This window comes from Rutilus rutilus, assembly GCF_951802725.1.
Source record: "Rutilus rutilus genome assembly, chromosome: 1".
Classification (NCBI taxonomy): domain Eukaryota; kingdom Metazoa; phylum Chordata; class Actinopteri; order Cypriniformes; family Leuciscidae; genus Rutilus; species Rutilus rutilus.
Genome location: NC_140209.1, coordinates 42,556,119 through 42,582,903, shown reverse-complemented (window position 1 = coordinate 42,582,903; position 26,785 = coordinate 42,556,119). Strand labels below are relative to the sequence as shown.

The following is a 26,785-nucleotide window of genomic DNA, read 5'->3' as shown; positions in this document are numbered from 1 at the left end:
TGTTATTGCAGACCATTTTGCTTGATTCTGTTGTGCGATATCTGGCAACACAGTACAACCCTGGAAGAAATACCAGAGTGGACGTGACGTGAGAACTCACGTTGAACGTTTTTTGAAATAGTGAGGTTTCTTTAACCTTTAACGTTACGTGTTTTTTGCGATCGAGATCTCGTCTGTTCAATCTTTTTTTTACAGTCTGGTTCCATCGTGTTGTAAATATTACAGCTTTGCACATTTCTAATCACTGCACAGTATAATTATTTTATTTTGAAGTGGCATATTTTTCATTAGTCCGTAACAATTGTTATTTTTTTAGTTTTAATTTGTTATGGCAGGTATTTCTACAAAGACTGTGCACGAAATCTTTCAGACTATGGATTATGGATCATCCAGCACGAACACTTTAACAGCAGAGGTAAAGCGCGGTCTCCTCGGGGGAAATTGTCTTTGTATCTTAAATGTATCTTGGGCAAATTGTATTATTTTAAGCATCACAGAATGCTGCCACTTTATCACCCAATGTGAAAATGATTTACATGTGACAGTACGTTAGGATGACCGCTCACGAGAAAAGCATGTGACAAGACGCAGGTTCCTCTTGCTGTAAAATTGTGTTAAAAAACACAACACTGTGCGGATTGTACTTCTTGATGCATGTCTCTAAGTAACAGTTCACTTAAAAATGAAAATTCAGTCATTTATTCATCCGCAACATCCAAATTCATATGACTCTTATGTAAAACACAAAGGGATGTCATTTAGAAGTTCGATACAAGCAGACAGCTTCAGTCACCATTCACTTCTATTGCATCTCTTTGCCATTCAAGGCTGTCAGTGTTTATATGTCTTATCTTACCCTTTATAAAAATCCAAATGAAAGTCATACAGGTTGGAACAACATTAGTATAAGTTGTTTTTGTGTGTGTGGTAAAACTACCCCTTGAAGTATTGTGAGCAAAGTTCAAAAGGGTTAGGCCTAACTGTTCATGTATTTTGTAAGAGCCATAGTTCTGTGAATGATCTACTGCAACCTTCACCCTTTTTTCACAAAGCCAATCTATTGGTTCTCTCAAAGAGCTAGAACAAACCAACCTACTGTTTTTGGTAATGTATGCTTCAAAATACAACCATGTTTGATTGAAGTAAACATGTATGTTTACTTCAATCAAACATGGTTGTATTTTGAAGCATATACATTACCAAAGAAATTCGAATTTTCAACATAAGTTGAACCTAATTCTCAAGTATAGTGTCATAACTTCTTCCTCATCTGTGAGAGATGTGCATTCCACTGAAATGTGCATTCTCTCAGGAAAGTGTCCATTTTCCTGCATGTCTTTCTCTCCCTCAGTCCTGGCTGGAGAAGCACTCTCGCACTCTTGGCTTCTTCGTTGATGGGAAATTTTCCAGCCCTGCAGACAGGCAGACCCAGGATGTGACTGATTCCAAAGGTGAACGATATTGGATGTTTTCCTGACGTTCTTATCTGTTATCCAATCTTCCATGCAATGATAAGATAACTTCTCCTGCCCTCCTCCTCTGCCTTTACAGCAGCGGTGATCTGCAGCACTGTTTGTGCTAAAGATGAGGATGTTGGGTCTGCTGTCTCCTCTGCAGCTCGAGGCTTCAAAACCTGGAGGGAACTCAGCTGTTACCAAAGAGCCAAAGTCTTACTCAAGTACTAGATCTTTACTCAAAATAATGTCATAAATAATTAACCTATCACAGTAATTGTCAGGTTTACATCGTTATTAATATATGTATGTTCCCCAGGTTGGTGAGTGTTCTGCAAAGACACAGTCAGTGTGTATCTGAGCTGTGTGAGCTCTCTCAGTCTTCTACCTCTCCTACGGTGCTCATTAGACTGGCCCAATACTACGCCAGCTGGGCTCAACTACGAGACACACTCATGCCTGAGTGGACCCCGCATGGTATGTGCATGTCGATTCGTTTATATGAGTTTGAGAGACAGAACTCTTATAAAAAAGGGAGAAAATGTGGCTAAGTCTACATTTTTATTTCAAAAGGCTCCCTGTCCACACTGGTGTTTTCCTAAAGTTTCTCATCCACATCTGAAAAATGCTTAAATCACCTAAGTGCGCGTGTGTAAAACATACTAAAAGGTCACATCTGTATCATCATACCGAGAGAGCAGACATAATAAAGTTCTCACGCTACTCTTCTGGCACGATAATTTTATTAGCAAAATATCCACCTACTCAGTGTGCGTCTAAAACGCAATTGTCATCATGTTTTGCTGAAGGACAGCAATTGTGAGTACATTTTCAGTCATCTTTGCAGGAATGCAGTATGAAGACTGTACAAAGGAACATTTCTCTTTAGCAACACTATGAATATATATAGCAGGCACAACAGTGCCGATATAGACATCTATCGGTACAACATGTGTCAATCAGTTTTCACAGTCCACACTACAACGCGTAAACGTCATTTTCAAATTTACCCACTTGGGAGAGCGTTTTCAAAAAGCTCAGTTTTCGTTGATAAAAATTCTCACTGTGGACAGAAGGGTGAAACGGAGAGAAAAATATGTGTTTTTAAATGAAAATGTACTAGGGGCTGCTTACACAACACTGTTTTTGTGAAAAATGTTAAAGGGATACTCCACTTTTTTTGGAAATAGGCTCATTTTACAACTCCCCCAGAGTTAAACAGTTGAGTTTTACCGTTTTCGAATCCATTCAGCCGATCTCCGGGTCTGGGGGTCCCACTTTTAGCATAGCTTAGCATAATGAATTGAACCGGACAAGACCATTAGCATCTCTCTCAAAAAAATGACCAAAGAGTTTCGATATTTTTCCTATTTAAAACTTGACTCTTCTGTAGTTACATCGTGTACTAAGACCGACGGAAAATGAAAAGTTGCGATTTTCTAGGCTGATATGGCTAGGAACTATACTCTCATTCCTGCGTAATAATCAAGAAACTTTGCTGCCGTACCATGGGTGAAGCAGGCGTAATGATATGACGCAGCACCTGATAATAGTCCCCAGCTCAGTAGCCTATTATCAGCCGGCATGTGCTGCGTCATATCATTACGCATCATTACGCATCATTACATGGTACTGCAGTAAAGTTTCTTGATTATTACGCAGGAATGAGAGTATAGTTCCTAGCCATATCAGCCTAGAAAATCGCAACTTTTCATTTTCCGTCGGTCTTAGTACACGATGTAACTACAGAAGAGTCAAGTTTTAAATAGGAAAAATATCGAAACTCTTTGTTCATTTTTTTGAGAGATGCTAATGGTCTTGTCCGGTTCAATTCATTATGCTAAGCTATGCTAAAAGTGGGACCCTCAGACCCGGAGATCGGCTGAATGGATTCGAAAACGGTAAAACTCAACTGTTTAACTCTGGGGGAGTTGTAAAATGAGCCTATTTCCAAAAAAAGTGGAGTATCCCTTTAATGCGTTGTGGCCGTTCATTTACACAACAATGGCGTTTTGGGGGCCTGAAAAATGCAAACTTTTGAAAACGTGTTTCAATGTGCAAGTTTTTGAAAACGATACCGTTATCATCTCAGTGTAAACTACAAAAACGGTGACGTCCTACGCATGTGTATTACGTGTTCAGTCTATAGGCGTGTAGTGTTTCTTTACAAAGTGGCCTGGCAGCATAATAAAAGTGTTTTTAATCGTTTTCACAGATCCGTGTGAATGGGACAACGTATTGTCAAAAACTGCAAAGGAAAAACTTCTCCATTCTTAGAACATCATTACCATGTAAACATACCCTAGTGTGGACAAGGCCTGTGTAATTGACTTGTGAGAAAATAAGCAGGAAGCATGATGGTGATTCTGATGTCATGTTTTGCTTACTCCACTAGGTGTCGTGGTAGTTTCAGATGACTGCTCTGTATATTTTCTTATGCTGAAAGTTTTACCAGCCCTATCTATGGGTGAGTATTTCTTTAAACAGACACTTTCTTGTCTTGAAGTTTCACTCGTGTCAGTTTCACTCTTCCAGAATGAATAAAGGGACATAAAACAGATAGTCCTAAATCTGATTTAAACAACTTGAGGAAATCTCACAGACATCTGCATTTAAGCCATTTGTAGGTTAACTTCTGAGAACAGTGTTAAAAGTATTGTACATGTTTCTACATGTAATTTCCTGGCTCAGCCAGTTGTAAACTACAATTTGGAATATTATTTTTTGTTGCACTAAAAGCAGAAATGACATGTCTCACATTTAAAGGTAATAATACTAATTCTAAATATACAGCAATTTTGACAGTGTTTTGAACATTGTTACTGTAAACTTGTGGGGTTTTTTTGTGTTCTTAGACCTTTGTGATTGGTTTACCTTTTACTGATTAAATAATATCATAATTTATTAGGATGAGTTTGTTGCTCCTAAATGTAAGCAGCTAGTTATCCTGTGTAAACGAGAGGTGAGGGTGCAAACCAAACTATTATTTATTTGCCTTCTATACTTATTTTCTAGGCAATGCTGTTATTGTAGTGCCTGGCAAGACTACCACTCTTCCTGCCCTTCTGTTGGCTCAGCTGTTTATGGAAGCTGGAATCCCTGCCGGAGTGTTAAATGTGGTGACAGGCAGTGAAGCATCACTGGCTGCCAAACTGGCTCAAAATCCACAAGTGAACTACCTGACCTATTGTGGATGCAAACAGACTGGAGAAGCTGTGGCTAAAGCAGTGGCTGGCTGGGGAGTCCCCATGTCTTTCTCTCTCTCACAAAGCTCTGTGTGCCCTTTTATCATCTTTGATTCGGCAGACCTCGACAGTGCTGTGGATGGAGTGATAGAGCTGGCCTTTAAGAAGAAGAGAGATGTAAGAAGAAACAAAATACAGTCATTTTAAATTGTAATAATATTTCACAATATTACTGTTTTTACTGTATTTTTGATCAAATAAATGCAGCTGCGGAAAGCATGAGACTTCTTTCAATAAATATGATATGGTATTTATATATGTATTTAATATCTAATATTTAATATATACTACTTGTTATTTATTCATATTAGTGGTTATTTAAAAAAAAGAAAACCAGTTGACAGTGCTCCAGCCATACCGCCATGGTCCACTGGGGGTGCTCACAGATCGAAAACCACTGCAGCAGAGTCATGAAAAGATATAATATTTATATTTTTGCCTGCTTGTCTCTCTCTCTCTCTCTTCTCCAGTTCCAGTGGGTGCTCTGTGTGCAGGAATCAGTGTTGGACAGTGTTGTGGCCAGGCTGAAGTTGAGAATGGCTGGGATGAAATGTGTTTCTCTTGTCACTGAGACTGACAGGAACCTTATAGATGTCGTTGTTCAGGAGGCACAGCAGCAGGGTGCAACAGTGTGTGGATTTTTTCTTTAATATGTCACCAATACAAACATTTGAGCACATATTGTTTCAGCATTTACTAGACAAATTCTTTTATCTTTTTTTATTTCTTATTGTTTTACATATTGTAGCTGATCCAGTCATCTCCTCCTCCTCCTACTGGAGGTCTCTACCCTCCTACTGTACTATGTGGACTGGCTCCCTCCTGCGAATCTGTGATTTCACCTCCTCCAGGCCCTGTGCTGCCTCTCATATCCTTCAGGAGCTCTGTTGAGGGAGTTACACTTGGTGAGGCTGAAATGAAAAAGAACTGATTTATATGAAGAATATTGTCTATACACGTAGTGAAAAGTTGTACGTTTTGTTATCTGTCGTTGTGTGTAGGAAATCACAGTCCTCATGGTCAGGCTGCCTCCATCTGGACTGAAGATTTGACACTGGCTTTGGAGTCTGCAAAGAGGTGCATGCCTGGTCACGTATTTGGGCATCTGTCTGTTGTCTTGATCTCGTTTTCTCTTCCTTTATCTGTTTATCTCTCACACCCTCTTTTTTTCTTTGTCCATAGTCTGTGCTTGGGATCGGTGTGGGTGAACTGTCATTCTGTAATGGATCCCGCACTGCCTATATGCGGACGGAGGGAGAGCGGGAACTGCACCGATGGAGGCAGAGAGGTATAAGAATTGCAAGAAGTGACATGTCATGTGCTAAGTCATGTGGCTTATGTGGTGTGTAGGCCTTTGTTTCTGTTCTCTTGGTTTTTTGTACTATTTTTCTGATTGGTTGTATGATTTTGTTTGGTGTCTAGTTCAGAATGTCTGACTCTGTGATTTCCGTTCCTCTATAGGGGCTGTATCAGTTCCTTCGGCCATCGCTTTCACCCTCCCTCCCCCGCTCCAGTCCCAGCTCTATCAACTATGCTGCATTTGGCTCTGTGGCATCCAAGTTCATGATACCTGAAGGATTTGATCCTTCCAGGTGGGTGTATTGTGGCTCATAGTTTAACAGAGAACTGAGAAATGAATATAGGTTTTGTAGATAATGTCATACATTTTTCAACACAAACAGACCTGTTCCAGCTGGAATAAACATCTAAATATGATCAGTATTTCAATTTAATTGAGTTTAGATTTTAACGCTAACACCTCATCTCTATAGGGTCATTACGTGTCAACTCAATAGAGGTCCCCGGCTAAAATATTAGCTTCTTTTTTTTTCTGGTGAAAAAATACATAAATGAAGATAAAGAAGAAAGTTAAAATATGAAATGCCATGGATGAATTTTTGTTTTTTGTACAGAGATTAGTATGTCTGTTAGTAATATCTGTTGGCTTTAGCAAACCTTGTTGCATTATATGCCAATGGTGACAGTTCAAAAACGGGAAAAGACACTCTTCGTGTCCTCAAGAAGTATTAAAGACATCTCAATATCCTTTTTAATTCTATTACTTAAAGTTTTTCTTCATTTTTAAGGCTGTACACTTAACAAAATTAAGGTTTCAAAAGGGGGGTTTTGCTGTGATGTAACAGAAGAACAATTTTGGGTTCCCTAAGGAACCTTTCAGTGAACCATTTTTTCCTAGTGAAGAAAGTTTTAATCATCTAAAGAACCTTTTGTGTAATAGAAAGACTCCATGGATGTTAAAGGTTCTCTATGGAACTATTGATGCCAATATGGTTCAAAATCATCAGAGATATGGGCTCAGTGCGGGTCCATGCTGAGTTCCGTGGACGCTATCCACGTACAGCCAGATTTTTGTGCACGAGTGATTTGAGTGCGCAAAAAAGATCCAGTTGATAGTACACATGTGCCAAAAACATCCGCATCTGCACTCACAGTCAATGGAGTATGCTCTGAAAGGCTTGCGTGCTCAACTGTGCAAGAGACAGAGTGGAAAAGGATGTGTATCTAAGCCTTTATCTGGGAAAGTTCCAACTCTTGTTACTATTACTATTACCATTACAAATACCAGCAGCAGATTGTGTGGGACTTTCCACTCACCCCTCTTTTTGAAAATGAATTGTGACATTGCTAGAACCATTTTCTGATCAGCTTCCTGTACTATAGTTCACTATATAGTGAACTATAGTACAGGAAGCTGATCAGAAAATGGTTCTAGCAATGTCACAATTCATTGTGATATATAATATACACTCACACTTCACTTACTACCTGTCTGCACCATAGAAATAGGATAAATGGTCTGCTATAAAAAAATAAAAAAACTCTCTTCACCTTCTAGAAGCCAAACATTTTGGCAGAATGAATAATGAAAACAGTACAGGTCAAGTAAATTAATCACAAAATAAAATGCACCCAGCCTCCAAATTTTTATCCACTGATTTTACTTGAAAAAAATATACCTACGGGAATTGAATGTGCAACCTTTATCAATAGCAAAAGCCATGTAATGTGATCATGGGGTGGCATGCTAAATGACCATTACTGATTTATTCTAAACTCTTCTATTGCTTTCTTCTATGACCAATTTCTCTTTCTTTCTCTCTCTTTCGCAGTGTCCCTCGCTTTTACCCACAGTTAGTGAGTGGTCAGTTGCGTAAAGCTGACTCGGGCTGCAGCAGGTCAGTGTTGGCACCTGAGGGTGCTGTTCTGGCTCACTGCCCAGATGGAGGCAGGAAGGATGTCCGGAATGCAGTAGAGGCTGCCACTAAAGTCCAGCCTGGGTAATAGCATATGGAAAAGTTCCTGTTTGTTTGAAAATAAATCATATGGACCAGTTATGGTAGCCATTTTTTGATAGAAAATAGTGACCAAACTACTGTGATGAACTGCTGTCATTGCAGGTGGATGAAGAAGAGCCCTGCTACACGTTCTCAGTCCATTTATTCACTTGCTGACAGTCTGGATAAGAGGAGGCGGGACATGGCTGTATCAATACAAACTCAAACCGGCATCTCATTTGAAGAGGCAGAGAAAGAGGTGGAGCTTAGCATCTCCAGGCTCTCTGATTGGGCTGCACGCTGTGATAAAGAACAGGGTGGAACTCCAGTAAGAACACATGGTTTTGGATTGGAATGATTATTCGATTAACCCCAGATTTAATGTGCCTGCTTTCTAACTACGTGTCCATCTTATTAAAGTTCCCGCCCCAGTCTGGCTCTGCCCTGTCAACTCCTGAGGCTTTAGGAGTGCTGGGAGTGATTCTCCCCAGCTCTAAACCTCTGCTCTCTTTGGTGTCTCTGCTGGGGGCAGCTGTTGCCATGGGAAATGCTGTTGTCATGGTGCCAAGTGAAAAATACCCTCTTCCAGCTCTTGAATTTATACAGGTTTGCTACAATTATTTAAATAAAATAAAACTCAATTAATTTGTTTAGTACTTTTCACAATGCATATTAGCCGCTTTCCGACCAAGTAGTTAGAGGAATTTAGTTATAGGAACTGTCCACTTCTAAACAGTTCTATGAACTACTCTCCCCCAAACTCGGTTTTGCTGTTTGCGTTCGCACTGGTCAAGTGGCCATAGGAACTGGCAGGAGGGGTAAGGGAGTGACGCAAGCACGGCGACTTTTATTTTGATGGCGCTGAGAACGCCAGAGCAAACAATGCTCGCATTCTCTGTGTTCATTAGTTAGCGATCTGTCTAACAGTACTGTTTAACATGTTATTAGATAGAATTGTTATAGAAAGTACACAGTATATGAAAAAAAAGTTATTAGCCTATGCCGTGTGGTTGATGTCCAGTGTTGCTAGCTGAGCAGAAATACATAATCATGTTTGACTTGGTCCCCTCAAAGTTGCGTTGGATTTTCTCTTCAGCATAAAGGTTCAGAGGCCCATCTATCACTGTTTTCCATGTTTGTATCTAGTCTCTGGAGTAAATATATAGGCTATAATCTGTGTGTTTACATATAGCTGTTTTAAAAATGGCAGGTGCTGGTGTTTTGCGTGCGTTCGGTCATCAGCGTACACTAACGTCACGGGTAGTTCCTATAGTGCTGGTTTAGACCCTACTCTGAAGTAGGAGCTAAATTAGTTCCTCCAAATGGAGTTCCTAGAACTGTCTAAAGTCGTTCCTAGTCGGCGTGTTCGCACCGCAGGAACATACAGGTACTTTAGCCAATAGTTCTAGGAACTGTGAAAAGGTTCCTCCGGTCGGAAAGCGGCTATTGTTTAAAATGCTTATTTACATTTTAAAATTTAGGAAGTATTTTGTTATCAGCCAGATAAGTAATGTCCATATGGCAGTAATATACAGCTATAATATATTACGTTTTGTGGTTCGTTAACTTCGTGTATTTAGTTAAAACAACAAATGTGTTAGGCAGCAATTGCATCTTGTACTTGTAATGATTACAATATAAGGATTAGGCCTATTTCAATAATAGGATAATATTTTAAAGTTTTGCATGTCATCTGTTGCTGTCATCTGAAATCTTTGCAGTTGTCTGTGTCGTCTGAAAACATTGCAAAGTCTGGGTCCAATCTGTAGTTACTCCAGGATAACTACAGGCATCCTGAGGCAAAAACAGGAAAGCAAAGGGAGAAGAATAACTGTAGCCGCTGTTCATAGCAATTTTAGGCAAACGATATACAGTAGTCAACATTTAAAGTGGATCAAAAAAGTTCATCAAAGTTGTCCTAAGACAAGAACGGGTATTGTTCAAAATTCATGTATAACTTTGATGAAAGGGTTTGATCCACTTCAAATGTTGACTACTGTATTTGGTGCTGTTTCATCAGATATAAGTGTAGAACATGTTTATGAAAAGCATAATGTAAATGCTCAGCTAAAGAGATGTGTATTTAATATAGAAGAGACTGAGAATGCGTCTGAGCCCTGAACATTATCAGGAAGGATTTTCAGAGTTTAGGAGCCAAATTCAAATAAGCTCCACCTTCTTTAATAGACTTTGATATCCTTGGTTCTATCAAAAATCCAGCATTTTGTGACCTTAAAGAGCGTGATGGATTTAGTTTGGAGTTAGACCGTTCAGGGCTTTATAGGTAAAAATTAGGTAACAGTATTTTATCAATCACATTTTTGTATATGTGTATTTTTAAAGTGGTAGCAGGAGACACTTCACACTCACTGCTGCCTTCATTAACCTTCAGTTTTCAGAATAAATCTCCACATTTCATTTCTTTATGTTTGTAAAGTCTTCAACTTCTATTTGTTTGTTCAAAGGTCCTGCAGGCCTCTGATATCCCTGCCGGTCTGGTCAGTATAATAACTGGGGGCAGGGATCAACTAACCCAGGCACTTGCCAACCACAGTGTGATTCAAAGCATTTGGTATTGGGGAAGTAAAGAGGTGAGGGGATTTTTTTATTTATTTTTTCAGTCTTAAAATGGGAGTAGGAGGCATTGAGATATATGGAGAATGGAAAAAATGTGTATTTGACATTGACAGAAACATGATATTGCAAAGATGGTGAACTCCATTATTCCTTTTCTGTTATATAGAACTGTATAAGCATACATGCTATTTTCACTGCTTTGAACAAGGAAAATGTTGTCAGCACTGGTCTTATTGGATATATGGAACTTCTCTTTTTAGGGCTGTCAGTTTCTTCAGTACTCCTGTATCAGTCCCCTTAAACGTTTGTGGCTACATTGTGAAGAGGAAGAGGAGAAGGAGGCAGGCCGAAACTGGAGCAGCTCAAATCCCTCTCTTCAAGAAGAGCTTTGGAGGAAGGCTGTGGTCTGGAAGAGTATATGGATCCCTACTGCATAAAAGCACTTATCATTCAGTTTTAGGTGGTGAGGGAGCAGTAGTAGATTCTGTGAAGTTTTCACACAAGCCATTTAGACAATAAAGAGTGACCGGGGATGTTACAAGAACATTTGTTTCACTTTTCACAAAGTCACGTATAATAAGAAAAAGTACTTTTTATTAGTATCCTATGATAGATGGTTGTATTCTGACAAATAAATAACTGTTATAACTAGTCTAACTTGTTTATATCAGTACAGTAATCAGGTTTTAATACAGTGTAAAAATTATAATAAAAAATTGCCATTATTGTACAGAACTAACAATTATTTGTAAAACACATTGTGCTCTTACAAACTGCAGTGAATTTCAGTTCCCTGTTGTCATATGAGAAGGGTCTCGATATGGTTGCTACTATATGGATATAGTTGCTTAAATGAAAATTGTAATTAAAAAGATTAAATGATCAGAAAACTGGTCTAAAATTTGTGTTACTCGCTGCTACTAAACTCAATGAAATAGCAATCCAAGGCTTAACATGTAGCATAGAGTATTGGGCTGGTTAGCAATTTATTTAGGCCAGCTCATTCACGAAAAGACACTGACAGACATCTATTCTCAAACTCAAACTATTTAAAAGCCGTTTATGCATATATAAAAAACTGACATTAAAACACAAATAATTTGGCATTCTATACCGACACTGAAAGCTGTTTACGACAAAGCTGAAATTAAGACTCAGCCATACTCTGCCGAGTTCATTAAAGTTTCAAGCGTAGTCACGTAGGGGAGAGTGGGGTGAGTTGTGCCAGTTTTTACTCAAAGTGACTTTAAAGTGAGGCCATGGCAGTAATGCCTTCAACTTAAGGATGTACATATATTTCAGGATGTGGTGCATCCCTGAGAATAATAACTTTGGATCTGAAATAAATTGTTTCAGAAATATAGCTCTTGGAAAAAAAGTGGTCTCATGGCACAACTTGCCCCTGGTGCGGGGGAAGTTGTGCCTTTGGGAGAATACATTGGGGGTAAATTGTGCCAGTGATTTCTGAAGTAAAACAGAACATTTTAATGTTATGAACCATACTGCTATATGAAAGCAAGATACATTCAATACAAAATTACTAATTTAAGGTTTATTTAGATATTTTCACCCTGGAATACCATAGCATGCGTTTTTCCTGCTATGGTCAATTGCATAGGGATTTTGTATTGAACATAACTCTGGATCACAGTGTCATAGAGACAAGGGGGCGGGCTCATTTTACTCAGACGACCAATCAGTCTCTCAGGATCATTGTGAAGCTGTGAAGCTATGAAGCTACGCCCTAGCAACCATTTAGAGCACCATAGCAACACAATATATGATATTTGTGAATCATTTCAGGCAAAAAGACTTTGGCAATAGATGCCTGTTGACATAGCGCTGTCTGTCAATTATGTAACATATAAGAATAAAGTGACTAGGCTAATTTCTAAACATCCTATTGTGACATAGGCCACTTAAAAATGGAATAAAACTTCTCTTTAATAACAGTGCAAACTCAAAACTGAAATCAGTGTTAGCTAAATTAAACAAATAGCAGGCAGGCCTAAGTCAAACAATGATGAGGCATGCCCATCTCCTCACTTCTCAAGATTATCCCCGCTGAGAATGTTGGTCTGGATGGTCTGGATCTGGCACAACTTAACCCAGGCCCTTTGGCACAAATCACCCCGGACCCACAAGTTTGAAAAACTAGCATGATCCAGCAGTTAAGAGCTAACATCATGCTAACTGTATAGACTCATTGTGTAGCCTACTAAAGCACTAAAACATGTGTGAAATGTTTTCAAGCTTGTCTATAATTGTTCAGACACTACAATCAAAAAACCTTAATCATAGAAATTTTACTTTGAAAGGGAAAAAACAGTTTTTTGCACTAAAATATGCTTAACTCTCATGCCATGTGTCTCTCTTCTTTGGAGGACGAGTAAAAGTGATTGCTTTTCAAAATTATGTGGTCACATGACCAATTTCTTCTATGGTTTTCCAGAAACAAGGGTGGAACTACTTCCCCCCCTGGCACAAATCACCCCACTCTCCCCTAATGCATAATAGGAAGTGAATGGAGAAAAGCTGCTGAGTCACAATGAGACAGCGCAATGCCACGTCTAGTTGTGAGTGTACATATTTTATTGCTGACACAAACTACATTGTCCTCTCCAGTTTATAAAACATAATGCTTAGTCACTGTGCCCTGATGGATTACCTTTGTATCCGAAGGCAGTTACCAAATGAACAAACGGCGCATGTGGTTGTTATTGTTTTTGGAAGACTCCCATGACATTTATCATTCCAGGGCTTCTGTTCCTATGGTGTGCCATACGCAGTAACATGATTAGCATTATGCTGATGAAAATTTGTTATTTTTAAGCCTTATTAAACTATAATATTTCACTATGTCCTTTATGTAAAAAAAGTAAGATTCAAACTTAAATGTTTGTTGATCAAAAGCGAACAACATGCTCAAGTATACTAAAAAATGTAATTCGTTTCCATAATTTCTATCATTGCTCAGTTTAAATGCGAATCTTAGAATCAGGTTTACTGTTCAATATTTAATTAATTGCTTTACACCCCTAGTATCATGTAAATACGGTAAATCCTTGGTTAATTACAAAATTACATCGAATTTAAAGGTTTGATATTGTCTACATTTACGTAGATTGAAAAATCGTTTTCTGATAGATTGAGTTTTCCATTAATTATTAAAAAGAGTGGAAAACACGTTAAATTGTCGTATCTCCAATGTCTGCTGACTCTCAGCTGACTGTTTTACCACTTCCTCATTCAGCTCGTTCTTTGATTGGCTGGTTCCAGTGACGCATCATGTTGTGATCGTATATAATACAAATGCGCGCACCTTCATTTCACTCACAGCTTCAGGAAGATACGAAGAGGTTCTTGCTTCAACAGTGATTGAACGGAACTTCGATTTCGCCTTGAAAAATCTCTCCGTTCATATTTATTATTTTTTTACCAACGTTTTGATAAAAAGACGAAAAATCCGCCGAAATGGATTCCCAGATTCGCCAGAACTACGAGCGCGACTGCGAGGCTTTGATCAACAAGATGATCAATTTGGAGCTTTACGCTTCCTACACTTACACTTCAATGGTAAGTTTCAAGCTTTAAAAAAATAATAATAATCAAATACATATGTTAAATCATGCCTCTTTGTCGTTTTTTCCTCTTGGTTGCGACATGTATGCAAACAGACTTGCAGCTTGGAATTGTTTACTTTTCGTCATTTACGTCACCTTTTCACGACGCCACGAATCCGCGATGAGTTGATCTTTACCCATCGATTTTGTTTCCAATCAGGCTCACTACTTCAAACGGGATGATGTGGCTCTTGCTGGTTTTGCCAAGTTCTTCAAGGAAAACAGTGAGGAGGAGCGCGAGCATGCCGAGAAATTCATGGAGTTCCAGAACAATAGGGGAGGACGCATTGTCCTTCAGGACGTAAAGGTAACATTTAATGTGTAACATCGACGTTGAAAAATGTGGTAGACAAAATGGACTTTAGGTTTATGCATATTTGTTGGGGCCTATTGAATTGAGGGGCTAGGGGACATCACGTGCTCACTTGACGTGTTTGTGTCTTTCAATCCAGAAACCTGAGCGCGATGAGTGGGACAATGGGTTGACCGCTATGCAGTGCGCTCTTCAGCTGGAGAAGAACGTCAATCAGGCTCTGCTGGATCTACATAAGGTTGCCTCTGAGAAGACAGACCCACATGTAAGTCCATGTTCATTGCTCCTTAATGCTTTTATTCCATCCTAATTTATTGAATTAAGTGTCCTAAATTCTTTTCTGATGTCTTGTCCAACAGCTGTGTGACTTCCTGGAGACTCACTACCTGAATGAGCAGGTGGAGGCCATCAAGAAGATTGGTGACCACATCACCAACCTTTCCAAGATGGATGCTGGCAACAACAGGATGGCGGAGTACCTGTTTGACAAGCACACCATGAGCAGCTAAATACAGCTCTCAGATCATCTGCAAAACCTCCAGCTATACTCTAGGCTTAATTCATCAAGCTAATGTTATCATGTAGCTAATTTTTAAACTTCGAAAGATTGACACGTTAACATTTTAGAGGTTACATTTCACTGTATAACATGCATGGCTCTTTAATTGGCCATCAAGCCAATGCTTTCTTTTTGAATGTACACTGGTTTTAAGTGAATTTGGTGAATAAACATTTTTGGCTGGATTGACTTGTCTTTAACTTTTTTTGGGGGTTGTGAAATTTGTGTTTTCAACAAACAGAAGGTGCTTTATAGGGTGGTGAATACAGAAATGTTTGACTCGTGGCTTTTATGAGTTAATTTGTCTGGCTTACAAAAGGATAATGATTAAACTATAGGTAAGATTGTGACGAAGTTTGCAATAGTGTTGGGTTTTTTTTTTAAATTTAGATCAAATGTGGTTGAGTTTGCATAGACCCACACTATTAGGATCGTTTAAATGTTCAGTGACTATTACAAACCCCGTTAAAACTGCTTTGCATCCTGGTAGAAGTTGGTGAACACTCAATCACCCTTCACATCTGATTTGGCTGTACAAAACATCCTATATAGTTTACAGCTAAATGTTCAATCTACTTTGGTTCATAAACCCTAGGCATTATGTAAATCTAGGGTGGGGCTCCAGCAGGACATTCTAAATTGCACCTACGTGTCTTCTAATCCTCAATTGAGTGTTGGTAGAGTACTAGTAGACTAGTTGGGTTAGAATAAGTTAACATTACTTAGAGTCAGTAGAATGTCTGTTGGAGGACCATCACAATAAAGAGTTAGCAGATATTAAAGGGGTGGTTGATTATTTCACTTTTCTAACTTAAAGGGATAGTTCACCCAAAAATGAAAATTCTGTCATCTACTCACCCTCAAGTTGTTCCAAACCTGTATGAGTTTCTTTGTTCTGCTGAACACAAAGGAAGATATTTGGAAGAATGTTTGTAATCAACAGATCTCGGTCCCCTTTGACTTCCATAGTAGGAAAAAAATATACTATGGTAGTCACTCCACAGTGCACCAAACGCAAATCAATTATAACACTAGACTATCGATGTATATGTCCGTTGAGAGAATAATGTTAGAAATCAAACTTACCTTTCATCACATTGCATTAGTTATAATTTGTTCCCTGTAATCATAAGCCTTGTCTACTACAGCAGCAGCGGAGTGATATTGATTACCTAGGCAACCGAGTGAGCCGGTACACACGCAAGTGTATTTACCTGCCGCTGGCACACTAACCGGAGCAAAGTAAAATTCCGCAGCTGCTGAGAAACTAGTTCCTTTGGGATCATTGAGATGAAAGGTAAGTTTGATTTCTAACATTATTCTCTCAACGGACATTTGCATCGATAGTCTAGTGTTATAATTGATTTGCGTTTGGTGCACTGTGGAGTGGGTAAAACGGTTTTTAATTGCATCGGCTAACTATCCAAATATCAGGACTGGATAATAAAAATAAAAAAAATGTCTCCACTGATGAATAACAACCAGGCTGACTTAAAAATGAGGTCCGATGTCAAAAATCCCAAACCACCCCTTTAAGTTTGTGTAATGATGCTGTTTGAGCATAAACAACATCTGCAAAGTTACAACGTTCAAAGCAAAGGGAGATATTTTCTTTTAGAGAAATTGCTTGCTTTACAACAAACGGCTGGTAGGGACTATATGAGCTTCCTCCTGAGCTTCCTCCAAACCCTAAAATTTACATAAACCCCGCCCCCGGGAACGCGATTTATAGATCATCATGACAGAATATGCTAATCACTGACTAGAAGATAGAAAATCATCAATAACCAATCAGAAATGTTGTCTACATGTTGTCACTTCTTCTTGAGTCTCTCCATCTTTGTCTGACTCTGGTTTGGACATAAAAGGCTAAAAGTTTTTGAAATTTTCAGTGCATGTCTGTGTGAGGTAAAAGGACACAAGCTGTTGAAGCTCCGCCCCCTGTGCTGGGAGCAGCAGCTCATTTGCATTTAAAGGGACAGACACAAAAACGGTGCGTTTTTGCTCACCCTCAAAAAGTGACAACTTTAACATGCTATATAAAAATATGTGTGGGGTATTATGAGCTAAAACTTCACATACACACTCTGGGGACATCAAAGACTTATTTGATATCTTATGAAAAGGGCATTATACCACCCCTTTAAGCAGACAGTGTACTAATACTCTAATGAGAGTTAATTGACATGTAGGTGCAAAGAATATTCAAAAGGGACCATCAAGATAAATGTGGCTATTCACTATGGATCAATTGGACAAAATTGTTTCTTATTTTGTATGAACTGAAGTGATGCAGTTGTTACAGTATTATAGGTCACTAGGTGTACACATACCTCAAGTCATTCTGTGAGTGACCCTGAAGTTTACATTAACCTCTGCTAACGTCACAGGGACATTGCCTTTTTACACTATAATATTATCACTCTAGTCAAGCACTGACAACAGGATGAGCTCCCCCTGTTGGCCTTACTAACACCTCTTCCAACAGCAACTCCAGTTTCCCTCATGATTTCTATTATCCAGGTTCTGACCAGGCTCAACCCTGCTTACCTTCAGATGGTGTAGAGTTGACAGTTGCAGGTTTGATAGCTGTATTACTGAAGCTTTCCTGCTAGAAGTATCCCGTCACTCCATGGTACAGTTTTACATTCTTTAAACTTTTAAAATAATAATTAAAAATAAAATCGATAAGGATGACATAGATTCTAGGCACTCAGTGGTGTATCTGCTATTCCCGAGTGCAAAAAAACTTTGGATTGAAATTCTAATTGTCTATGGGAAGTCAAACACATACATGAAATGTCAGGGTGCTAAAATAAAATCATTTTAAAGAGCCTTAGTATTCTAAAAAGCACCAAGTTCTTAAATATTTCATTACATTCTTCTATCGCCCTATAATCCATTGCGCTCTTTAAGATCACTAAATTCGAGGCTTTTGGTCATACCTAGGATATCCAGATCCACCAAAGGAGGGAGAGCATTTTCACATTTAGCTCCAAAACTCTGGAATAGTCTTCCTGATACTGTTCGTTGCTCAGACTCGCTCTCCCAGTTTAAAACTAGATTAAAGACGCATCTCTTCAGCCAGGCATTCATATAATATTTTAATCTTACAGTTAAATCCTGTCTCTAGTTCATAAACGCCAGAGGAGAACTGGCCCCCGACTGAGCCTGGGTTCTCCCAAGGTTTTTATTTCTCCATTAGGTCACCTGATGGAGTTTTAGGACACCATCAGGTCACTTGATGGAGTTTTTCGGTTCCTTGCCACTGTTGTCTTTGGCTTGCTCAGTTGGGGATATTTTGGGGATATTTAATTTTATCAATCAATAAATTCCACTAGAATCAAACCTTGTTGTATTATTTTAATTTAATACTGTGAAGCTGCTTTGATACAATCTGTATTGTGAAAAGCGCTATACAAATATACTTGACTTGACATTGAGAAAAACTTTTCTGCAATTAAAGGTCATACAAAAATACTATAGGAAATAAATAACATTTCACTGATTCCAACATTTACCTTCCTGATCTGCACAAAGCATGTTGGGAATTTGAAATCCACTGTCCAGTTTCAGTTGTGAACAAAAATGAATCATGTAGTTCCAACATACTTGAGTAAATGTTTTGTGTTTCTTTATACTTTATGTATCAGTTTCAGTGCCCTTAAGCTTCACTCCCAGTTCTATGACACTCTCTCAGAATGACAATTATGGTTGACGTGGTACTGCAACATCTGCATTCTTGATACCTGAACAATTTCCGTGTGGGTTTATTATGTGTTGTGTCATGTTCAGAAGGAGTGGTTTAGTTTGCAATTCACTTCTAAAATTATATTGCAAAATAACAATATATTGTTACATTTTACACTTATTATACAAAATAAAACTGATTTACTCAAGTCATACAAACCTGTACGACAAAAATAAATTGTTGTTATTGTTTGTGAGTAAATGATAACAGAATTTTTTTCATTTTGGGGGGAAATTTGTGTTTTTTTATCATAAATGTTTTGTAAAGCATTTCAGTATTTCATTAAAGTGATTCTGTGTTACTGAAATTATTAATGTGTTTCATTAAAAACATAGTTACAATCTTGTTTGTTTGTTGGTGATCCTTTTTTTAACAATACAGAAGATATAGTGGCTATCCTGTTTAAATGAGAACAATACAATGGAATTAGATGGAATCTTTGGGGAAAATGTTATGGCAGGTGTGAAACTGAAGGTTACACCCCTGGACCTAGAGACCTGATCAAGTAACAAACATACATTTTCCATGAGTCACAGCTATACAGCTGTGGCATGTCTGTTTCCATTTCCATTTGCTGCTGACAGACTGAGAGTTCATACTAGAACAAAAATGCTTTGTCATCATCACTCTTATATGACGGAACATGATGAATCTCATCACTGTTGCATGTTATTGCAGAACTGTCCCATGATACAGGCTATTGCTGTAGTATTCAGGGTCATATATGCATCCTTGAAAACCTGACATTTTGTAATTCAATTTTCTCAATGTGGAAAATTTAGAAAATGAACACTGGAAAATTATTTGCTTATTTGTCCTATAAAATGTTTTAACATAACATTGCAATAAAAGTCAAACTGTGTTAAACTGTGCTGAGGTTTTTTTTTTTTTTTTTTTTTACAATCATGGGACCAGACCAGGCCCTCTTCGGATCTACCATACCATGAAAGCTAAGGTTGCAAAATCTTATTTTGTCACTGCTGACGGCTGCATATTATGTGACACGGAAAGTGTGTATCATCATGAAAAGATTAAATGCACAGTCGGGTTTTATTGATTTGTTTCCACTAAACTGTTTTGTTGGCTAACATTGTAGACATTCTAATGATAGTAGAAACAAACGAGAAACAAATTATTAGCTACCAGATTTATTGTTTCATATTTTATTTGCCAATATTTTTTTATTTCTCCATATAGATGGATGGAGGGTACACATATTTTTTTATTACACTCCCATTGATGAAACGATGTAATGCACATTTGATTAGATAATACATTTCTTTAATTTTTTTATTTAAATACAAATCATGCTCTTTTTTTGGCCATTTACCATAGTATTATTTTGAGTACCCTGGCTGTAATCAAAAACAACCAACAAAATATGAATGATTATTACATTGCAGTCAATGTATCCTTTTTGTCCTGAGCTTTTTGTTCTTCTATGCCTTTTTTGCACAATAAAATAAAACCCATATTTAATTACATGCATCTTTGCCTTTTTTGCCAAATTATTTAGTCATTTTAATACCATAACCAAGTTTATACTGTATTCTTCTTCCCAATATAACATACTCCTCATATTTTGAGTGTTTTATAGAACCTGAAATGTCATTAAATGCAAATAATGTGCAAATATCCCCTCCAGACATCACTTTTGTCCACTACTGTGTGTGCTGCATCACTATTGATTATCCTGGTGGTGAATGAGCTGTAACCTCAAAAGTTTCAAGCTTATAAGAATTAAAGGGTTAGTTCACCCAAAAATGACTATTTTAACAATGTCTTTACTACCTTTCTGGTCCTTGAAAGTTGCAATAACGTTGCTGCCTGCGGGGGTCAGCTCTCGGATTTCATCAATTTGTGTTCCGAAGATGAACCGAGGTCTTACGGTTTTGGAACGACATGAGGGAGAGCAATAATGACAGAAATTTCATTTTTGGGTGAACTAACCCTTTAATCATCAACCTTGACCCTTTGCTATAGGAGAGACTAGAACGGCTGATTCCACCTGCAGCAGATCAGTGTTGACCCCTGGGGGAAAGAAGCACAATTTGCTTTGTTTACTCACATAGTTCTGAGGGCTCAGATATAGTGTCAGGTGTGGTTTACACTTGTTGCTGACACACACTGTGCATGTGCTGATGCAAGAATACTTAGTCATTGTCACCTGACCAAAGAACCTTTCAGTGAACAATTCTTAAAATAATTTTTTTTTTATATATATATAGTGTGAAGAATATTTAAATCTAAAGATCCTTTTTCCACTATAAAGAATCATTTGTGCATTGGAAAGGATCAATGGATGTTAAAGGTTCTTCATGGAAGAAAATATAACTGCATACTCTTTTAAGCACATTTTAATATTACCAACGCTTTGGCAAAACAAGTAGCAAGAAGCAAAGTGTGCGTTTGCTGCTTTACTGTTCTATAAAGATTCTTCATGGAACCATAGATGTCAACAAAAAAAACTTTATTTTTAAGAGTGGAGGGTAAGCCAGGGCTAGCTATCACATGGAGAAGGTGTTACAAGGGCTGGATCTCAGTAACTGCAATGGTTTGAATCAAAATAAGCCCAATTATACACATGATTGTTTTTGTTTTTGTTTTTCTAGCAGTGGTTTTGTATGTTGGTTTCCTCATATTATCTTGCTTCACAAATCTCTTTGTTATAAGTGTCCAGTAAGGACAGAGCAGCAAGTCCGAGGTCAGTAAGACTGAGGCCAGCACTCATGGTAATGTTTAATTGTTTATGTACTTTTTTTAAGTTGGCAAATGTTTGAATATCTCATCTACCTTTGAAAAAGTTGCTATAAGAGTGGTGTTTTAATAATGATAATATTTAGTCTATATATATATTGCAATCTAAAGAGAAAATATCTAATTAAAGGAGAATGGGTGAAAAAGAACATTTTAAAGTAACACTTTAAACACCATACTAACTATATATGTCTCAACTAACTCTCATTAAAGTATTAGTAGACTGTCTGCTTAATATCTGCTAACACTTTATTTTGATGGTCCCCCAACAGACATGACTACAAGTAACTTTGCAACTACATATCAACTTATTCTACTTACTTGAACTCTAACACTTAACACTAACAGTCTTCTATAATCTACTAATCCTCTAATGATAGTTAGTTGACATGCAGTAGAATGTCTAATTGGACCATCAAAATAAACTGTAACCTTTTTATTTATTAGAAATAAAAGCTAATTAAATTTAAATTCTAAATCTAAATTACTTCAAATTTAAGATAAATAAATAATTTAAACAGCCCACCCTGACTGTCCTGTATGAACCAGGCCTAACCTACCAGTGTGAACCACCATGAGACACCAATGGGTCAATGGCTAAACACTTCACTTTGCTTTTTTGACCCGTCAAGCTCATAGAAAGAGTATAGATTTGACCTATATTTGTTGTGAAAATACACAGTGGCACAGTTGTGTCATCAGAAGTGAGCAACATATTACATCACATTTTAAATTATTTTATATTTGAATATAACATATTATAGACTACTCTAAAAATTTCAGTCTGTTTGACACGAAGTTTAGAATCATTCTGAATGTTCTGCATGTAGTGAATTTGTCTTTTTTATATAAACCAATAACTGTATTTCTTTTTCTTGTTTTGTTAGCCATAAATACATTAAAAATGCTATCATATTTATTTTTTGACACTAACGAAAACAAGGCAGTGTATAGGATAGTACAGTGTGTTCAATGAATTGAATTGTACAATGGTTCAGCTGACAAAACATCTTTACCAAAAAACTTTCAGTATACAAAAACTCAATTAAACAGTTATGAAAGTTGTACGTTTTGAAAGTTATTTTGATCTATGACCTTACACACTGCATGCCAGCAAGGACTCTAGGTCTTTCCCTCACAGCCTTGTTTTCATCCAAGTAACATTCAATATATCTACCCTGACCAAGTCTATAACCATTGGCAAATATATAAAGCCCACACAGGTTTAAAACCCAACAGGTGCATTCTTGTCTCTTCAGATGATCCCAATATTCTGTTCCCATTCACAAAAACATGGCCGGTTGAATTTATATCAATGGATAGCCTAAGTCTAGTCAAGTCTAGTCTAGTTTTTCACAGTAGACAAGCTGTTTCACTCAGAAATATGTAGAACAATACAAGTAAAGCTGGCTTCCGTTACATGGTGATTTTTAGTTTTCTTAGCAGGATGTTAATTGGGATGATGAGAAATCAACAACAACAACAACAACAAAAATAGTTAAAACAATCCTAAGATATTTACTATGACATGCAGTATGCTAGTATTATTAACTGGACTCGGATTCGACTCGGCCCATTTGGTCTCGGACTTGGATGAATAAGGGGGGAAAATACACAACTATGAAAGTTGATATGGTCTTTGTTATCTAAGAAACTGAATCAGCGGACAGTCTTGTCGCTTCCTCATTCAGATTCAGCTGTGTCATTTCTAGTGACGCATGATGTTGTGATCGTATATAAGACAAATGCGCACCTTCATTTCACTCACAGCTTCAGGAAGATACGAAGAGGTTCTTGCTTCGACAGTGATTGAACGGAACTTCGATCTAGCCGGAATTTATTTAAATCTATTTAAATTTCTTATTTATTTTTGCACCAACGTTGTGATAATAAACGGCAGAAATGGAGACTTCTCAGATTCGCCAGAACTACGAGCGCGACTGCGAGGCTTTGATCAACAAGATGATCAATTTGGAGCTTTACGCTTCCTACACTTACACTTCAATGGTATGTAGGCTATCCCTTTTTTGTTATGTTCTCAGAACTTTTGCAAGTCGTATCTTTATTTTGTGACAAGTTGTCTCTCCTCTAATTATTAAAGCCTTTTTGACTTAATAATGCATACAATTTACTTTCTCCCCTTTCACAAGTTTGCATGCAGCAGCGATTGTGGCATTCAAACCATCAGTGTTTTTCCTGCACTCTTTAAAAAGAACAGAAATAGACATTAATTTACACTGAAAAAGAACAAATAAAGAGTAATTATGTGGATGCAGTAATAGGATTTTTCATTATTGTGCACCTGTAGAAATTTGACTCTATTTAAATCCTATCTTTTGATTTCACTCCAATCAGGCTCACTACTTCAAACGGGATGATGTGGCTCTTGCTGGTTTTGCCAAGTTCTTCAAGGAGAACAGTGAGGAGGAGCGCGAGCATGCCGAGAAATTCATGGAGTTCCAGAACAAGAGGGGAGGAAACATTGTCCTTCAGGACATCAAGGTGCTTGATAGTGTTCTGAACTGAACAGTGTAACCCCGGGGTTTTTTTTTTTTTTTTTTTTTAACAGCAAATCTGACTCTAGAAGCATCGTTATGGAATGACATTATGCCTATTTCTAATAAGGGACTGCTTAATTAAAGGGGACCTTGCTCACTCATGTGTTTGTTTTTCTCTTCAGAAGCCTGACCGTGATATGTGGGGCAATGGACTGATCGCTATGCAGTGCGCTCTTCAGCTGGAGAAGAACGTCAATCAGGCTCTGCTGGATCTACATAAGGCCGCCTCTGAGAAGAGAGACCCTCATGTGAGTGATCCTCATTTTATGAAGTTGAGACTCTAAAGCCGGGGACACACTTAACGGCTGTAAGATTATTAATGTAATTTGATACTTACGACTGATCATGCCCAAACGCGCAGAGTCAGAGATCGTTGCGTTCAGTCGGTGTTCACAGTTGGTGTTTAAAATCTACTCCAGTTGTTGGAAACATTCTAAGACTGAACTGAACACACTTACAGACTGTTTCAGCTAGTCGTTAAGTGTGTCCCCGGCATAAATTTGCCTCCATTTACATGCCTTTTTAAAGCAATTCCACTTTTTTTCACTGAAGTTTGCATCCTAAATTCTTTTCTGATGTCTTGTCCAACAGCTGTGTGATTTCCTGGAAACTCACTACCTGAATGAGCAGGTTGAGGCCATCAAGAAGATTGGTGACCACATCACCAACCTTTCCAAGATGGATGCTGGCAACAACAGGATGGCGGAGTACCTGTTTGACAAGCACACCCTGAGCTGCTAAATGCAGCTCTCAGATCATCTGCATTCTGCAAAGTTTCCCTCTATAATATGCTTTTAAATCATTAGGTTTTTAGAGCATATTACATGTTCTTATCACACAGCTCAACGGTTGAAAGGTTCAAATCAATAAAAATGTGATATTATAGAATAATGCAGATTTGCTCTTTCATTTGTCATGTTGTTAGCCAAGCCAGTGGTTTCCTGTTGAATGTACACTAATTGCTGTTAATCTAGAGAATTTGATGAATAAACATTTGAGACTGGATTGAATTGTCTTTGTATTTAAATTTGTGGGTCTGGGTTTTAGGCAAGGCAAGCAAGTTTATTTATATAGCACATTTCATACACAATGGCAATTCAAAGTGCTTTACATAGAAGAAATTAAAATAATAAAAAGAAATAAGAATAATTAAAACAGTTTAGAAAAATAAAATACAGTACAAACAGTCGGACGAACAGTGGCACAGTGCTCATTCAGTAAATGCATAGCTAAACAGATGTGTTTTGAGTCTGGATTTGAATGTGACTACAGTAGGAGCACATCTGATCTCCTCTGGAAGCTGGTTCCAGCTGCGGCTGGCATAATAGCTAAAAGCAGATTCACCATGCTTAGAGTGAACCCTTGGAATTTCTAGCTGATATGATCCTAATGATCTGAGTGATCTGTTGGGTTTATATTCAGTGAGCATATCTGCAATATATTGAGGTCCTAGGCCATTGAATGATTTATATACCAGTAATAATACTTTAAAATCAATCCTAAATTTAACTGGGAGCCAGTGTAAAGACCTGAGGACTGGTGTGATATGTTCATATTTTCTGGTCCTGCTCAGAATCCTGGCGGCAGCGTTCTGTATGAGCTGCAACTGTCTTATGGTCTTTTTGGGAAGGCCAGTGAGGAGTCCATTACAATAATCCACCCTGCTGGTGATGAAAGCATGCACAAGTTTCTCTAAGTCTTGTCTGGAAACAAAGCATCTAATTCTTGCAATATTTTTCAGATGATAGTATGCTGATTTAGTTATTGCTTTGACATGACTACTGAAACTAAGGTCTGACTCTAGTGTCACACCAAGATTCCTGACTTGATGTTTAGTTGTTTGACCCCTAGAGTGAAGGTATGCGTTCACCTTGAGAACTTCATCTCTGTTTCCAAATGCAATGACTTCAGTTTTGTCTTTGTTTAACTGAAGAAAATTTTGACACATCCAACTGTTGACTTCATCAATGCATTGGCACAGGGAGTCAATGGGGCTGTAATCGTTAGGCGATAGGGTGCATAGCTGTGGTAAGCAATTTGGTTCTTTCTCATTATTTGGCTCATTGGGAGCATAATACAGGTTGAACAGGAGTGGCGCAAGAATTGAGCCTTGAGGGACTCCGTATGTCATGGACGTCCACTCAGACTTATGGTCTCCTATACTCGCATAATAACCTCTCCCTCCTGAGTATGGCCTGAACCATTTTAGGACTATCCCAGAAAGCCCCACCCAGTTTTCCAGCCTGTCAAGAAGTATGTTATGATCGACAGTGTCAAATGCAGCACTGAGGTCGAGTAGCACCAGCACTGATAATTTGCCTGAAAATAAGCGAATATCGTTTATTATCTTTATGAGCGCTGTCTCTGTGCTGTGGTGCGGTCGGAAACCAGATTGAAAATTGTCAAAGTATCCATTCGTGCATAAGAATTTGTTCAGCTGATTGAAGACAATTTTTTCAATGATCTTGCCTATTAAAGGAAGATTTGAGATCGGCCTATAGTTGCTTAATGTGGTCTTATCCAGACTGCTCTTTTTCAGGAGGGGCTTGACAACTGCAGTTTTCAGGAAGTTTGGAAAACTCCCAGAGAGAAGTGAGGCATTTACCACTTCTAGAAGATCTGCTTCTAAACTGTTTAACACACTTTTGAAAA

The 26,785-nt window shown here is 38.0% G+C and overlaps 3 protein-coding genes across 4 annotated transcripts; all 3 read left to right on the top strand.

Annotated features, from left to right (window-relative positions):
* The first annotated feature begins 51 nt into the window (after positions 1–51).
* aldh16a1 (aldehyde dehydrogenase 16 family, member A1) lies at positions 52–11,300 on the top strand. 2 transcript variants are annotated; one of them, XM_084414760.1, is made up of 16 exons: positions 52–415; positions 1,352–1,451; positions 1,555–1,678; positions 1,774–1,931; positions 3,850–3,921; positions 4,470–4,816; positions 5,170–5,328; positions 5,448–5,604; positions 5,701–5,776; positions 5,882–5,987; positions 6,161–6,291; positions 7,831–7,998; positions 8,119–8,323; positions 8,416–8,601; positions 10,461–10,586; positions 10,833–11,300. In XM_084414760.1, the coding sequence occupies exons 1-16, from the start codon at positions 329–331 to the stop codon at positions 11,007–11,009; spliced, it is 2,379 nt and encodes a 792-aa protein (XP_084270886.1). In that variant the 5' UTR covers positions 52–328; the 3' UTR covers positions 11,010–11,300. The 2 variants fall into 2 exon arrangements, with proteins under 2 accessions (XP_084270886.1, XP_084270885.1); XM_084414759.1 differs by having other exon boundaries at positions 1,552–1,678.
* Positions 11,301–13,088: 1,788 nt separating this feature from the next.
* LOC311294532 (ferritin, middle subunit-like) lies at positions 13,089–15,252 on the top strand. Its single transcript, XM_084415466.1, has 4 exons — positions 13,089–14,148; positions 14,356–14,502; positions 14,648–14,773; positions 14,868–15,252. Exons 1-4 carry the CDS (start codon positions 14,047–14,049, stop codon positions 15,015–15,017), a joined length of 525 nt encoding a protein of 174 aa, XP_084271592.1. The 5' UTR covers positions 13,089–14,046; the 3' UTR covers positions 15,018–15,252.
* A 7,914-nt stretch (positions 15,253–23,166) lies between these two features.
* LOC311294503 (ferritin, middle subunit-like) lies at positions 23,167–25,138 on the top strand. Its single transcript, XM_084415412.1, has 4 exons — positions 23,167–23,582; positions 23,931–24,077; positions 24,256–24,381; positions 24,725–25,138. The coding sequence occupies exons 1-4, from the start codon at positions 23,478–23,480 to the stop codon at positions 24,872–24,874; spliced, it is 528 nt and encodes a 175-aa protein (XP_084271538.1). The 5' UTR covers positions 23,167–23,477; the 3' UTR covers positions 24,875–25,138.
* The last annotated feature ends 1,647 nt before the right edge of the window (positions 25,139–26,785 follow it).

Excerpts from the sequence above, each read along its gene's own strand:
- LOC311294532 (XM_084415466.1), top strand. The coding sequence starts at position 14,047 with ATGGATTCCCAGATTCGCCAGAACTACGAGCGCGACTGCGAGGCTTTG. Across the intron at positions 14,503-14,647 it reads TTGTCCTTCAGGACGTAAAG|AAACCTGAGCGCGATGAGTG; the intron begins GTAACATTTAAT and ends CTTTCAATCCAG. Across the intron at positions 14,774-14,867 it reads CTGAGAAGACAGACCCACAT|CTGTGTGACTTCCTGGAGAC; the intron begins GTAAGTCCATGT and ends CTTGTCCAACAG.
- LOC311294503 (XM_084415412.1), top strand. The coding sequence starts at position 23,478 with ATGGAGACTTCTCAGATTCGCCAGAACTACGAGCGCGACTGCGAGGCT. Across the intron at positions 23,583-23,930 it reads CCTACACTTACACTTCAATG|GCTCACTACTTCAAACGGGA; the intron begins GTATGTAGGCTA and ends CACTCCAATCAG. Across the intron at positions 24,078-24,255 it reads TTGTCCTTCAGGACATCAAG|AAGCCTGACCGTGATATGTG; the intron begins GTGCTTGATAGT and ends TTTTCTCTTCAG.
- aldh16a1 (XM_084414759.1), top strand. The coding sequence starts at position 329 with ATGGCAGGTATTTCTACAAAGACTGTGCACGAAATCTTTCAGACTATG. Across the intron at positions 4,817-5,169 it reads CCTTTAAGAAGAAGAGAGAT|TTCCAGTGGGTGCTCTGTGT; the intron begins GTAAGAAGAAAC and ends TCTCTTCTCCAG. Across the intron at positions 5,329-5,447 it reads CACAGCAGCAGGGTGCAACA|CTGATCCAGTCATCTCCTCC; the intron begins GTGTGTGGATTT and ends TACATATTGTAG.